The sequence below is a fragment of the Bombus vancouverensis genome, chromosome 3, assembly GCF_051014615.1.
Source record: "Bombus vancouverensis nearcticus chromosome 3, iyBomVanc1_principal, whole genome shotgun sequence".
NCBI classification, from domain to species: domain Eukaryota; kingdom Metazoa; phylum Arthropoda; class Insecta; order Hymenoptera; family Apidae; genus Bombus; species Bombus vancouverensis.
This window is the reverse complement of record NC_134913.1, coordinates 11,854,747-11,870,624: the sequence shown is the minus strand read 5'-3', so window position 1 is coordinate 11,870,624 and position 15,878 is coordinate 11,854,747. Positions and strand designations below refer to the sequence as shown.

Sequence of the window (15,878 nt, the reverse complement as noted above, 5' to 3'; positions counted from 1 at the left end):
ACAAATATTTTCCGATCGATCGAACCGATAAATTCGTCCACTTTTACATTCTTTGCTATTTTGTACGTGCATTAAAATATATTTTCTGCGAGTGTAGCAATTTTTTTTATTACAAGAAGAGTAATTCCATACGAAATTACCGTGGTAAAAGTACTTTCTCACTGATTGAACAAATCAATTTGTTCGTTTTTCAATATTCCCTGATATTCTATAGACGTGTTAATAAATTTTGTTAATGCGTTGAAGTAAATCGACTAATTCCGTGTGAGACGCGATTGTTCAGAAAGATAAAAGGTAGTAGACTGACCTCGAGAGTCTGTCGTAATGTGAGATCGGGAAAGAAAACGTCCTGCTGTTGCACGTAACAGATTCTTCTGCGCCATCTTTTCGTCAGCCTTTCACGATTCAGCCAGATTTCACCCCCGTCCACGCCTACACGGCCTGACAGGCAGTTCAATAACGTCGTTTTGCCGCAACCTGTTCAAATAAAATCAACATTTACATTTATCGGAAGGACAGACGTTCAGGAAATGTTACTCTTATATCATATCAAATATATCTCACTTATATTGTACCAAAATTTAATGCGCAAGCTATTTGAATTTTAATTCTTGTATAATCGGATGACATTAATCCTTTAATCTCAAGAAGCAAACTGTCTTTGGATCAAGTTCATTTATTTCTTAAATTTCGTTATATGTATCATCTATTCGTATTTTTCACCATTTCACCCAGCCTTTCTTCTCGTTGTACGAAATTTGAATAATAAATCAAATTTAAACAACTCGAGAAAGTAGCTTACAATTGACAAAATCTCTCCTTTTTGTTTCGCAAAATTTTACACAAAATCGTCGAGTTTAAATGAACGAGGAAACTAACTAAGAACCATCGACATCAATTGGCAATTGAAAAAATTTCTCACTCTTCCACCTTCCTTTTTATTTCACAAAATTGTACAGAAATTCTGGCGTCGTTAAAAATACTCAACTTGGATAAACCAAGAAACTGGCTGAAAATTACTGGCACCAATTAGCGACTAAAAAAAATGTTCTCATCCCTGCTTCTCTATTTCATAATATGTAACACATAATATTTTACAGAAATCCCAGCTTCGTTAAAAATGGCCAACTTAAATAAACCACGAAACTAACTGAAAAACGCTGACACTAATTAGCAAACTGAAGAAAATTCCTCATTCTTTCTTCTTCCCTTTTATTGCACAAAATTTCACACAAATCCTAGCTTCATTAACAATAAATCTCGCCAACTTGACGTTAACGAAGAAACTAATTTAAAATCACCGAATGAGAAAATTCCTCTTTTTCTTTTTCCTTTAACAAAATCTTACCAGAAAAATTCCAAGTCTCGATAAACCAAGAAACTAACTGATCTATCTGCCCCTCTTCCTTCCTTTCTTCCTTCTTCTTTCACACAATTCTACACATCACATAGCTCGGTGAATAAACAGAGGCAGCTAACTTAAAACCACCGACACCAATTAACAATCGAAAATATTTCCCTCTCTTCCTCTTATTTCATAAAATCGTGCACGAATGGCTGCATTAGAAATACCAAGCATAAATAAACCAAGAAACCAGCTGAAAATCACTGACACCAATTACCAGCCGAGGAAACCGAAAACCTACATAAAGCAACATAGTCTTTCGTGACAGGAAAGCGTATGCGATATCGAAAGGGTAAAATGTATGTAATCCGACTGGACGAGGTTCGCCCATTGAATGCTTAAGTCTTGAACAAGCAGCGTGCCGAGGGTCGGAATAGTAGATTTTATTCCTAGAATCGTCGCCATTCGGCCAAGATATACGATGTCCGACGTGGAAATACGCTTGGCGCGTTCGGTTCGACCGGCGACGTTAACGACAAACCGTGAAACGGCCGGAGTGCACGGATGATTTGTACTCGCGTGCCCCGTACACGCGGGCTTGCGGCTTGTTAAACGAATATCAAGGGGAGAAACGACGAATCTCGCGATAAATATCGCGCCAGCGTATCGCTCGTTACCAAGGCACGATACTCGCGTAGCCAGCGATCCTTGTCGCGTTTAAACATAGAAGAACCGCCGTGAATTTACCCTCAGGATAGCGATCAGACAACATTCGACGCGTGGTGAATACAAAGAGCGGTGATCTTCTTTTCCAGATTCTGATTGATTTCGATTTATTATTGGAGCAGCGTGAATTTCAGTTTTTCGTTTACCGCTACGTAGCATACATCGATCATTGGACCGATTAGACCGATTCATTGTTAGCGGAGGGTGAATTTCAGTTTTTTGTTTGTTACCAAATCCTATGTATATATCGATCGATGTTTTTGCATATTCGAATTTCTGTGAGGAGGATAAAAGAAATATGGTGCAAGCAGAGATCCGATCTGGCAAGTATCGTATTATATATATTTGGAATCTGTTCATTATTTGTTAGTAAATAAATAAATATATTTTTGTATTTTTGTATAATTATATTTTGTATAAATAAATATATTTTGTAATAGCGTACGATGAATTTCACAATGAATTTCATAACGCGTACTGGACAGAAATATAAACCCCGACACTGGTTTGTGAATGACCTGTTCTAAAATACAGGGTGGTTGATAACTGGTGGTACAAGCGGAAAGGGGGTGATTCTACGCGAAAAAAGAAGTCGAAAATATAGAATAAAAATTTTTCGTTTGAGGCTTTGTTTTCGCGAAAATCGACTCTGAATTTTCGCTCGGTACGCGTGCGGTACGTTATAACGGATCTCACTGTATTATATTTATATTATATTATATTACATTATATATTACATTATATTATATTATAATATTATAGAATAATTTTGTTTTTTTAATTTTTCCATCGAGACAACGATATACAGTGAGATCCGTTATAACGTACCGCACGCGTACCGAGCGAAAATTCAAAGTCGATTTTCTCGAAAACAAAGCCTCGAACGAAAAATTTTTATTCTATATTTTCGACTTCTTTTTTCGCGTAGAATCACCCCCTTTCCGCTTGTACCACCAGTTACCAACCACCCTGTATATTCCAATTACTGAAATAAACGAAAATGAGTTAAAATATTCACAAGAAAAGAAACACGTCTCTCTACATCATTTGCAACAACGAGCAATTTTTGTCATAAAAAGGAATTGGGATCCAAGTCCTTTTTTACGACTTTTGATCATTTTAATTAGAACTCAGAGAGGGTTGGTCGAAGTTCTACAATGCTTGCTAAATATATATTCTGGAACTTCCAAATATAATATGAAGAATATGAACTCCATTAATTTGTCTCTTAATTCCAACCTTGTCCTCGGTAGCTAAAGGCATCGTTGATGAACGTTGCGAAATATGGCGAACGTGCACACAAGTTCTCAAATAGAAGCAAAGGGGGAGGACGAGTTACGAGCGCGAAATGGCTGAAGCAGAGGCCGCGAAATAAACGAATGACGCAAACTGCCACGAAATTGTCCAATAGGGGGCCACGGAAACCCGATCGGGTCATCAGCATTCGCGAGAATCGCTACGAAACAAACGGTCAATTAGTCTAAACGAGGCGAACGAAATTTTTCTCTGGCCGAAAAATTGCGCTGATCGTTCTACGTCGCGATAAATATGCATGTCGCGTCACGATCGTCCTATGAGTTTACTTTTCAAGCGATGGAAAGGGCAAAGACGCGGCATGGATGAATTTAGTCCGATGTAAAAATAACAACACGTACTAGAATAATTGAACCGACGATACAGTTGCACGTTAAAACGTCAAAAAATAATTTCCACATGAAAAATCATTACATTGCATATATCTTTATATCGGAAGACTGTTTAAAAAATAAGCCGCAGATTTTAACAAAGAATTTCATCAACCAGAAACTCAATTCGATAAACTAAATCCTGAACGTTAATAAAATCCATCCATCCTCTTTCGGAAGTAAAATTTACACAATCCATCGATAGAGGGAGATTCGATAACACGAAATAAATGACATCCTACCGATTCGTAGAATCATTTTTAACTCTTAAATCCCTTAAACCGCAGAGAAAATTCCTAAACCTCTACCAACGAAGATTTGCTTTATCTCTCGATCAATCGCTAAATCAATTCTGCCAAGAAGAGAAACCATTGCTGCCAGCTTTCGTACAACCAATCTGTCGGGATATTGAAGGATTATTCCGATTTAGGGGATCGGAGACCAGAGGGTGGAGTATTCTTAACCCTCATCCATCCCTCAGTCTACCAACTTAATTTCTAACTTGACGTCGAACTACGTCTAAACTTGACGCACGATGGTAAAGAAAATTCGTATAATGAAAATATAGATACATATAGCTTTTAGAAACTTTTCTATCAGACAGTCGATGCAACCAAGTTCATGCAAGTTTACATTATAAAGGGGTTAATATCAATTTGTTAATAATATGAATGTACGTTACCTGAGGGGCCCATGACGGCCAAAAGTTCGCCAGGTTTAACAACGCCCGAGACATCTCGGAGGAGGGCTCGTTTCTCCTTGACCACCTGCAACCCCCGGAAGATTAGCTGCACCGGACGAGAATCCAGCGGGTACACCAACTGCAACGCTGAGCTTTCCACTCTGCAACAAACGATAGAAGGTTCGATCGAAATGCTCTAGTTTCATTCGTTTCGATTTCAAAGATAGAGATCTAATTTCCTTTGTTGATCTTCCATTGGAAAATTGGCGGAGATGTCTCTCTACAGGATTGGTTCGTGCTCGTCGATGTGTCTGGGTCGTAGGGAAAGTTTCCCGAAGGATTTATTTAATCGACGAGCTCGCTTCTTCGATGTACCTTGTCTTCGTCGTTTCGAATTTCTTTCTATTTACTTGTTCGTCACGTTAATCCGTTTGTTCGTCATTTTCACGCAATACTTTTTGTCGTCTTCTATATACAGTTACCTGTTTGATATACTTCGCATGAATCACGTAGAAACGTATGGTTTTTGTATCGAGGCGTTGATTAAAATTTTTAATCGCAGCAATTTTCTAAAAGACGAAGTTTTTTGAAATACATGGATTTTACGTATTGAAGTTTGTATCGAGATAGATTTGATAAATGAAAATTTCTATTAAAGTAGATGCGAGTACTTGACGATTCATATTAACGTAATGCACGGTTCAGTGGAGAAGTGGAGATTAACAGAATTCTAATTAATTTGTTACGAAATTAAATTAATTATGAAATATAGCGTAAGTCTGAAACTAAAGGAAGTCGAATTCTCCGTTTCTTGAACGTCATATCGATCAATATGCGAGAATTTTTATATAAAATGTGTACTCGATCGAAATCACTTTCATCGTCACTGACACAGTTAGTCATAGAAAATTTTCGGTAGTTTTCGACGTCTTTTCTATACAGTTTAATGCGTAATTCGGACAAATTCTGTCATTTGAAGACGAAGTTTGTTTCTGACATACAATCGGAGAGGATTTCGAAACCTTTTAGCGAACCGACCAGCTGCCAGAGCAACCGTCTGACAAACGCTCGGCTTCATAATAACAATGACGTGCCATCGGAGCTATTTCGCGACAGTAATTAAAGACCGACACGCGTTACGCCACGAATCAGACCGCGTCGAACAAGATCTGGCTCGCTTTCAAATGAAATTTCCTACACGTTCCTCGTCCTCTGCCTCATCGGAATAACCTCCTTCTCCTTCCTATCCAAGTACTTTCCATCGTTCGCAGTACATTCAGACGTACGACCATTATTACATTGAGCAATCTAAAATAACAAATCAAATTGAATGGCGACCGGTAACAAAGGTCCGAACCACGTTTAGTACGTTTCCAGATAAAGTGGCTTTTAAGCTACGCTGTTCCATAACTTTCAAGCGTCTAACGTGCTTCCAGTGTTTAACATTAAATCGCCTGCTGACGCGATATCTGCAACCTGTGTGTACTAGAACCAGATCTACTACAGGCACTGTAAAACCATAAATTCACTGTTAAACTGGTCGATTCTGAGCGAACTTATTCTCCGTTGCTATACGATTCTTAACGTCTTACGTAGCCACACACTGTTACGATTATTCGACGAAACGAAGAATAGCGACTTGCGTGAATCTGACAACGATCTTCTTTAGTAAACGAGAAAATTGTACGTTGATCGATTTAGGAGACGATAGGGTTGTTAGAAGTTTTGAGAATTATTGAGTTGGCAACTAAGTGATTGCGGATTTTGTCATTAGGTGGTATTGACAAAATCCGCAACCCAATATTAAGGATTTTAATTGTTCGAAAAGGTGGAACAGAGAGTAGAATAAAGCTCGGCTCATCGATTCGCACATTCGTGTCTGGATATAAAAATTAGAATAAACGCGCTGCAAGTTTTAATTTCAATTTTTACGCGCGAATATCTCGAGATCGAATGATGGCAATGGATATAACAATGACGGTATAGTTATCAATATCGTTGAATTTGTTTTTCACGCACTTCGAAGATATCGAAAAATAAGATATAGAGATCTGGCTATAATGATATCAAAATCTCGTATAAAGAGTGACGGTAATAAAAAATTATTTTTAATGGAGCAACCCTATCACGAGAAGCTTTTTCATATAACAATAAATAAAGCAGATATTTAGCTTGGGAAATTATTCGGTGGAGACTAAACGAGAAATAGTGTGCGATTTTCACGAGAAACGTTCGCCGTGATTCTGCACGTGTAATCGAAATGAAAATTCAGTTTATTTCAAAATAAACCAGCGGAGATTTCAACGAGCGCAAAAACGGGGATCATCCAGTTGCGGCTGGCAAAAAGTTCGTTTCGCAACGTGTCACGATGTTCGTCGAAGAGAAAGGCAAGAAAGAGATGCTTAGGAGGACACGTAAAACAGCTGTGCCTCTGTAGGTTCTTTGATAAAAAACGTTTTCGACGTGAAATTGATTAATCTGTTAGGCACTTGTAACGTCATGTGGCTTAGAGGAAATTACATGCAGATGTACCTAATTTTTGTCTGCCTAAAAAAGGCGAAACTATATTTTAAAGATAAAAAAAAGAGGAATTTAACAACATACAAAATGAAAATAAATAAATATTTATAAAATACAGACACGATTAGAATGCTATGATATTTGAAATATATTTTTCATGTAGAACTTTCATTACTAACAGTTTTGTATTAAGAATTCCTATCTTTATATTATTATTGCTACTTTCGAAAGAGAGATCGATTTATAACGTTGCTTTGCTTTTCATTAGCCCTCTTTATTTTTCAAATTTTTGAAGATCGTACAATTTGATAATTGTTAGACATCGATCACTAATTGGTGGATCATGGATATTTATGCATTTAAGCGTGCAAAAATGTACACGGTATACACAGTAAATTGTTCGGTATAATAGACAAATTAGAAAAGAATGAAAAGTATACAATTTAAAGGTTCCAACAATATATGCGATATCATATCGCGAAAGTTGTTATAAAAATATTGTTATCAGATTTATGTATTTATAGAAGATTTAAAGCTGCCAAATTTTGCAAAAATTCGATATTTACAATACATATAATACAATATCCAATCTATTCATCAGCTAAAATAAATCTCCATGTTACAATTTTCTAAAAATCATATTCGCGAAATTACGAATTTGTTTGAACATCCGTGATGCAATAATTATAAAAAAAAAAAAAAATCCTACAAATCCTACGATTAACATTTCTATTCTACAATTAAGAACTTACTCATCCTATGCGACCCTTTCACTTGCATTACAAACACATTACGCCATCGTCGATTTACAAAAGTTAAGATCAATCTAGCTAAATCTGCTTACTTCCCTGTCATTAATTTCGCGTAATTCTTCGTGTCTAAAGAGATATCTGATTAAGAAACCAACTGGTTAACGAATGCTCCTAGTTCGACATCTAAATAGAAACGTGTTAATTTAATCGCGTTGAAAACGGTGAATGACGTTGAATTGGCAAGAAACTGTCGATAATTATCCGCCATTAACGATGGTAATCAAAATTATTTCGTGTCGATTTCAATTACATCGACTTGGGAAGAACTTTAACGACCATCGTCTGGGAGAACACGTTCAATAAAACGATATATCGGTTTCGCAAGCGCTCGGTTGGTCTTCCTGGAAGAAAGAAAAGACTGGACGATCAAAGAGGAACGATCATTTCGCGTTTTTCTCTCGATTAATATGATCGTACTCGTACAGGGAAGAAATTGCGCGGTCTTCGTATTAATCTCAATTATGTTGTCAAACTGCATGGCGTAATAGTTGTATCGAGTAAAAGTTCAATTTCGTTTGAGGGAAAAAGTCGATGAGAGGAAAAACTGAGAGAATCGGCCGTTCGATCGACGTTTCTTTAATTAAAATTCCTATCAAGTTGACAAATTAAGTCTCGATCATTCTACGATCCTGTCCTATCATCGAATCGAACGTTTTTGGCGATTGAAAAAATTCCCAATAAATGATTTTAATAATTTAAATAATACCTTCTTTTTATCTTTTTTAAATAAAAATACTAAATTAAATAATAAGCTTTTTTTAGCGTATTTAGAAATACACCTTGTTACTTGTAATAAATTGGATATAATTGGGAGTAGGTTTAATTATTCTGGACAATTGTAATAATTGCAAAAGTTTTGATAATTTTAATAATCGGAAATAATCGGCTTTAATCAAGCTGATAATTGAAAATAGCTTCGATAGTTTTAATAATTGGTAAAATGTCACCTTTTGTAAGATAAGTAAAAGGATTAATGAAGAGGCAGCTCTAGAAAATGAAATTAGGACATGGATTAGGAATGACATTTATTTGAAATTCCAAGTAGTAAAATTAGCTCTAAAGTCAATTTAAATAGTTTTATGATTGTTTTAAAAGGCAACGTAATAGCAGGTTCTTTCATTAAAATTCTCCGTGCAAGACGGTAAACTGAACTTCCGTTCGAGGCAACCTCGATTGTTTTACGACGATTCATTTCGATGCAAAATTACTTGGAAGTGGAAGTTGAACGATTTCGAAGACGAGAAAGCGTGCACTCGGTTCGCTGGATCGAAATTCTTCCGGCGAGAGGGCAATCCAAACTTTTCTCGTATCAATTTCAATTGCTTTTAAATCGTAAGTAATGCCTTTTAACGAGGAAATAGATTCATCGTAAACCCGATGTAACTTATAAGTTCTCTGAATAATTAATTTTTCTAGTTTCTGATTAATAGAAATTTATATAAAATTTAATAGAATAGAAAACATAGCATTCGTCTTACTCTTTTCTATCGAAAATTCCATCGGAAATCGCGATAATGTTACATTAGCTTGATTAGTTGACTTTTTCAAGAATCTTTAAAGATTTCAAGAATCAAAGAATTCAAAGGATCTTTTTCCACCGCGTACGAAACTAATTTCCCAGGAATTTTCAAAGAATCACAACAACCTTGCGTTTTCTATACTTTAAGCATCTTCCAAACTACATCCATCATTCTCCGTTTGAAATTTTTCGACGAAAAACCATTGTTCTGCTCGCATTTCAAAAATCTTTTCAAAGCAAACCCACTCGCTGCATCGATTCCCTTGCTCGTAAATAATTTTCTAACAAGAGAAGATTCAATGTAACCGCATTGTTACATGCATCGTCTATCCGGTACGTCCATCAATTTGAAATTCTTCCGTCAAAGATCATTGCCTGCCTCGCAAAGCAAACCTGGCGTTGCATCGATTCGAAAAATTCCAAGGAAACCCTCTCCTTTCGTAATGGAAAATAATATTCCAACGAAGAATCGACGATCGACGTAACCGGTACAGCCACCAACTTCTGCTTTTATGTCTCTTCGATTCTTCAAAACCATCCACGTTCCTCACATTTCAAACACATTTCGAAGCAAAGCTATGACACTACGTCAGTTGGAAAAATTCCACGGCAACCCTGTTCCTCGTACTTCTCGAAAATAATTCTCCAACGAAGGAGGAACCAGTATAACCAGATCGGACTCATAGAAATCCCCGTGAAACGACGAGAAACGCGATGAGAGAACAGCTTTCGATCCGATCGGCTTTCAGTCGGGGCTGGATGTTTTGCGAGGCGATCAGGGACGGGAAAACGGTTTCTGCAAGGCCGTTCGAAAGCTGCACGCGCCATCGAATAAAGCCAGAGCCGTCAATTAAGGCGGCCGGCGAACATCTTCACTCGCGCCAGCCCATATAAGCGGAATCAATCTCGCGACTTTCCAATGGATTTCCAAGGAGAATAGGAAAGCCGCGTCGTAAGAGGGAAGTGAATCGTTCCCATCGAAATTCTTCTGGAAAACGTTTCGGGTTATCACGAGTTGTTTTGTAGTAAAATAGCGGAACGACGAGTCGAAGTGGAGAATTTTTCTCTCTTCGTTATTATTATTCTATATCTCATAGAATTTAATGTTTTGGTATTTTTTCTAAAAATGTTTTGATATTTTTAATAATTCTTCTTAAAATTAGCGATGGGAATTTTTACAGTAGAATTAATGTTACGTGGTTAGCCACACAGTGTTATCGATGTTATATAATGTTAGTGTCTTATTGATACTTTATAGCATTTTACGTAGTATCCTTCTAGCGTTCTTTTGCTATTTCTAAACAAATTATCGAATATTAAACGTTTTAATAGAATGCAATTTTTTTGGATTCTTTATAGAACAGTAGAACTATTCTACGGTATTTTCAAATGATGTAAAATAATTAACACAAAATTCTTATAGCATCCTGACAAAGCGTTTATATAATGGCATTATTTGTATGTAGATAAACTGACGAAACACGACGCTGCTTATGATAGTGAAGAAGCTGTATACGAGTAACTTGAGTATTTCCTAGTAAACATCAATAATATCGTACTGTTGGTAATTTCTACACCTGCACTAGATGGAATTTCAGTCGTGAATTTTTCAGATAGAGGACCTTTAATCATGTTTCGCGTAAACACGTCAACGACCTCCAATTAGAGATACGTAGTTGGAATGTTTAATTAAAAACCTAGCAGTTTCTATGCTTTGCCATTACGATGAAACGTTACACGTTCGATCAGAATTTTGTGTTTGCATGTTTGACGCGAGATTAATTAGCTGAGAAATATTTATTATTGCTAGAAAAATTCTTTGAAATTCTTAGTGCCATTCTATCGCGTATAACCACGTGCTTTAGTATAGCTCGTTTGCGTAAAGGTTAAAGATTCCTTGCTGGGAAAATACGAATTCGTATTAAGTTACATTCAGTTTACGTGAAATGTAATATAATACTCTCAGCTAAATGCTGAATTTTCTATAGAAATTCTGTTTGTTGTACATGAACTATTGAATGCTTTCTTTTCAATTCAAGCTTTAAATTCGAATATTTCAAAAACTCGGAAATTCAATACTCGAACAATTTTTGGAAAGAAATTCTACGAATGTCTCGAATATCGAACAAATTTCACGAACCGTTTCACCACCGTTCTAACCTTCGATCGATCTACCTTTATAATTAATTAACACACGGGAAGTTTATTTCAATTCATCAAAAATTGTTTAACAACGTTCATTTTAAAACAACTCTCAAATTGGAAACCATTTCGATTAAATTATAATTCCATAAAAACTCCGCGAATCTTTTCATCGCCATTTTAACATTTGATCGAATTGTTTATTAACTTTTTACAAACCCTGCAATTTCTAAATAATTAACACTCAAACACTCGTCACGATCCACTAAAAATTAATACCAGTAACGTTCCAGAACCAATCACAAGCTCTGTGCAACAAATTAATTTTCAAACCAACTTTCAAACCAAAAATAAAAAAAAAACTTCCGACAAAATTTTATATAAATTCTATCAATATCTCGAATGAAAAGAAACTTCACAAACCTTCGATGGAACCCTGTATTAATCCAATAGTATTCAATTTTCAAACCAATTTTCGAAGCAGCTTGCAATCGAAACAATATCTCGAATTATATTTCGTAAAGAAATTCCACAAGCCTGTTCTCCACAGTTTCAACCTTCGATCAAACTCTCTACTAATCTTCACAAAGTCTGTCAATTTTGAATACTTACTTAACACCCAAAAGCTTATTTCAATTCACGGAAAATGAATCGTAACCCCAACAACATTCTACAACTAATCTCAACTTTTAGCAACTTAGCGAAACAACTTTCAAACACGCGACCTTCGACTAAATTCCAAATAAATTCCATTGGTATCCGCAAGTGCGAAGAAATTTCGCGAATCTCTTCACCATCGTCTCAACCTTCGACCGAGCTCTCTATTAATCTTCACAAAGCCTGTCATTTTCAAGCGCCTACTTAACGTCCAAAAACTGCTTTCAATTCAGAAAAAATCAATCGTAATCCCAACAGCATTCCAGAACAGATCGTAAGCTCTACTTAACAAGCTCGCTCCTAAACGCAAAAAGCACGACCTTCGACTAAATTCCAAATAAATTCCACTTGTATCTCGAGTCGCAAAGAAACCTTCGATCCACCTCTCTCTCTCTCTCTCTCTCTCTCTCTTACACAAATACGATTAATCTTCACAAAGCCTGTCATTTTCAAGTGCCTACTTAACGCCGAAAAACTGCTTTCAATTCAGAAAAAAATCAACCGTAATCGCAACAGCATTCTACTAAACCGAGGCCTCTATTTAACACACCAATTTCCAAACCGACTATCGAATAAAAAATAGTAGAATGTTCGATTAAATTCCAACGAAATTCTACTAATATCTCGAATTGAAAAAGAAATTCCACGAACCTGTTCGCCACCGTGTTCCTGGGCGGTTGGTACCGTTGGAAAATCGTTGATGGCGGCCGCGTGCCACGTGGTGCCACGTTCGCGCGTGCACGCCTTGCGATCCTCCCCCGGTGAAATCGGAAAGGAACTAAGAAAGAGGAACGGTCGGTCGCGTCGCGATACACAAAAAGCGGGGGTCGTTGGACAACGGAGTCAGATAATAAATTCCCAACATGGCAGTATCACGTCATCCCGGGTTCGTTGAACCTCGACGTTGCACGACGAACGACCGTCGGTGAAGACGTTCGGAACACGGGGCGATGGGGGGATCCTATGACGAAGGGAAGAGGAGAGGCGAAGTTCGTTTCGTGATACTTATCGACGCGTTCCACCAGCACCCGTGAATCTGTCGACTTCGAGCCAATCGTCGATCAAACTTTGAATTTGGCTATCGCGGAGCTGAATTGCAGAAATCGGATGTCACGAAACTGGAGCATAGAATTGGGGGTAGAGATCGTTCGATCGTTACGGTGTTATAATTTTTAGGTCTTTCGCGAATCTTTAAAATTGGCTCACGAAACTAAATTATAGACATTACACGTCACGAAGTTGAGCTGTAGAACTTGGCTATAATAAGACTGAAGCGTAGAATTAGGGGTAGAAATCGTTGCTTATAGCGTTCTATCGTTTCGATTTCTCGCGAATCGATCAACTTCGAGATAGTTAAACATAAAACCTTGCTTAGAGTATCGTATCTTATAGAATTTCATCCTTTAATTGTATGCAAGTAGATTTTTAGAAATTTTGTAATGTAATAAGCACACTTTTATCCTTAGCGTAACGTCATTTCACGGCTAAGAAGGAATAGTTTGATGCAAAGCACATAAAAGTAGATAAAAGAATAAAAATAGAAGACAAAAATATAACTTAGGTTAAACAATGTGTCTGAAGTTACGAATATGCAGAATATATGTTCAATGTTAAAATGAAAAGACAAGAATACAGTTAAATAGCAATACAGTGAATCTTGAAGCTGTTGTTCTGTAATTAATATTTCATCACCGTTATTATTTCAATTGTTATCGTTGCCCATTTTATTAATTCCACCTTCCACTCTTATATTAGTTATTATTATTATTATATTCGTGATTATTATTCCACGGTTATTATTTTAATTATTCTTGTCCGCCTCACTGATCCCACCTTTCACTGTACCACAAATTTCAATTTCAAATTCCCCCGATCTCGTCGAACAAAAACTCTCGCACCACCAGCCGAACGAAATTTCCACGGTACCAAAATTAACTTACAATTTACATAATCTCGCCATAATTCCTGCAGGCTTAATTCGAGCAATTACTGTGTCAAGGCGGCGCGAAATGAAAATTTTCATCGGTTTTCGGCCGATTATCCACGCGTAACGTCTCTGATTTCTCCTGCAACTTCACGGACAATAGTTCGTTCATTAGATTGGTGGAATTGGGCCGCGATGCGTAAGCGTTGCCGCTCCTTCTCTTTCCCCGTCTTTTTTTCCCTCGATCATTTTCGTAATTCATCGCCTCAATGCCGGGTCGAGGTTTCACGGGGTTAGGTCTCGTTGAAGGAAGTTCCAGGGTCCCTCCACGAATTGACCCCGAGTATCTCGAGTTCGTTGAACCCGCCTCCTGTGCATGCAAATTACAGCCACGAATTTCGACTGTTCCCTCGGCGAACTTGTAATCACTTGACCTTTCCCCCTCCCATTTCTTCTTTCTTTTGTTGCGCCATTCGTTTGATTATGCGTCTCATTTTGATTTCACAGGTGCGCAACTTTTCGTTCGTTCGAAGGTATTCGAACACCTCGAGAGAGAAAAATAGGGCACCTTTAGTCTCGAAAATAAGAACTGTAAGCTATAATTCCGAATGCTAATATCTTTTTCCTTGTTGCGTTTCTCTTATTCCTTTCTCTTAACTACAATTTTAACATCGATATTGGGAAATTCTAACGAAATATTTAACATTAACAATTATTTAATATTCGGTTCCTTGTTATATATTTGTTCAAGAAATTTTTATTTCCCTCTTAGATCAGAACAAAATCTAATTAACGTACAATGCGCAGTTTCTCAAAATCTTCAAAATTCTTTTGTTTCCCTCTTTATTATGAAAACTTCGCTTCGACCAAGTTCCTCGAACCTTTGAAGATTAAATTCCAGAAGATCTCTCCAGAAAGCAATCATATTTCCTCGAGTATCGATCTAAGCATTCCCAAGGAAGGAACCACCTCTTTCCGCTCTCGTTCATCGGCCGAAAATATCGACACGGAACGTGACAGAGCGCGTGTTTCAGCGCCATCGACAGACCAAACACATTCTGTCGATAGGCTTTTCGAAATTCACGACTGATGACGAGAGAGAGAGAGAGTGAGAGAGAAAGAGAGAGATAAGAAGAAGAAAAAAGAATGGACCGATCAACCTTCGAGAAGCAGTCAATCACCCCAATAAAGAATCAGCCCGCCCCGAAACTGCGCGTCGCGAGAAACGACAATTGAATTACAATCGAAGCTAATCGTTCGGTATCGATTCGAATCTTCCTTGTGACAAGCCCGTGATCTTCGTCTTACGAAACTTTTTCTCGAAGCGTAAATTCTTTGTCAAAGAGGAATTTACGAGAAATCTTGTCACCACAAAAGAGAAAGAATCTTAACTTACTCTGTAGCATCTGACGTTTATTTTTGGGATGGAAAACAATCGCAGATTAATCTTTGCAAACTTGTTTAAAAAGATCGACAGTGCTTGTCTTTTTCGAAAAGGAAATATCCAAATTGCGAAATAGAAATTTACAAATAAACTTGCGAAGAAGAGATTGTAACGATCTTACCTTACTTTCCAGTCTATGATCTTTCTCATGACACGAAAAATAGCTAGGAATAATCAATAATCAAATATTAACTTCAATCTCCGCAATCAAATTTATAACTGTCGTTCTTAAAATAGTCTGCAAATAGCGAGATAGAAATTTACAGAATATCTTGCCAATTGCGAGCGAATATCCTCCAATATTTTACCTTTATTACGATACAGAAGAAAGAGAGAAGAGACAAAATACCTAGAAATAGCCGAATATCAACTACCAATATCTTCGATCTGCACAAAGTCAATTAAACTGATAATACAGCTTT

General features: G+C 37.0%; 1 protein-coding gene across 5 annotated transcripts in view; it reads right to left on the bottom strand.

Moving 5' to 3' along the window:
* Nucleotides 1–15,878, bottom strand: part of E23 (ABC transporter G family member E23) — a 284,252-nt gene that overhangs the window by 51,998 nt on the left and 216,376 nt on the right. For all 5 annotated transcript variants that reach the window (XM_076627968.1, XM_076627969.1, XM_076627970.1 and 2 more), the window contains 2 exons: nucleotides 4,439–4,599; nucleotides 308–477 (listed from right to left, as the gene is read on the bottom strand). In XM_076627968.1, the coding sequence (XP_076484083.1) occupies nucleotides 308–477; nucleotides 4,439–4,599 (331 nt within the window). The remainder of the gene's footprint in view (nucleotides 1–307; nucleotides 478–4,438; nucleotides 4,600–15,878) is intronic.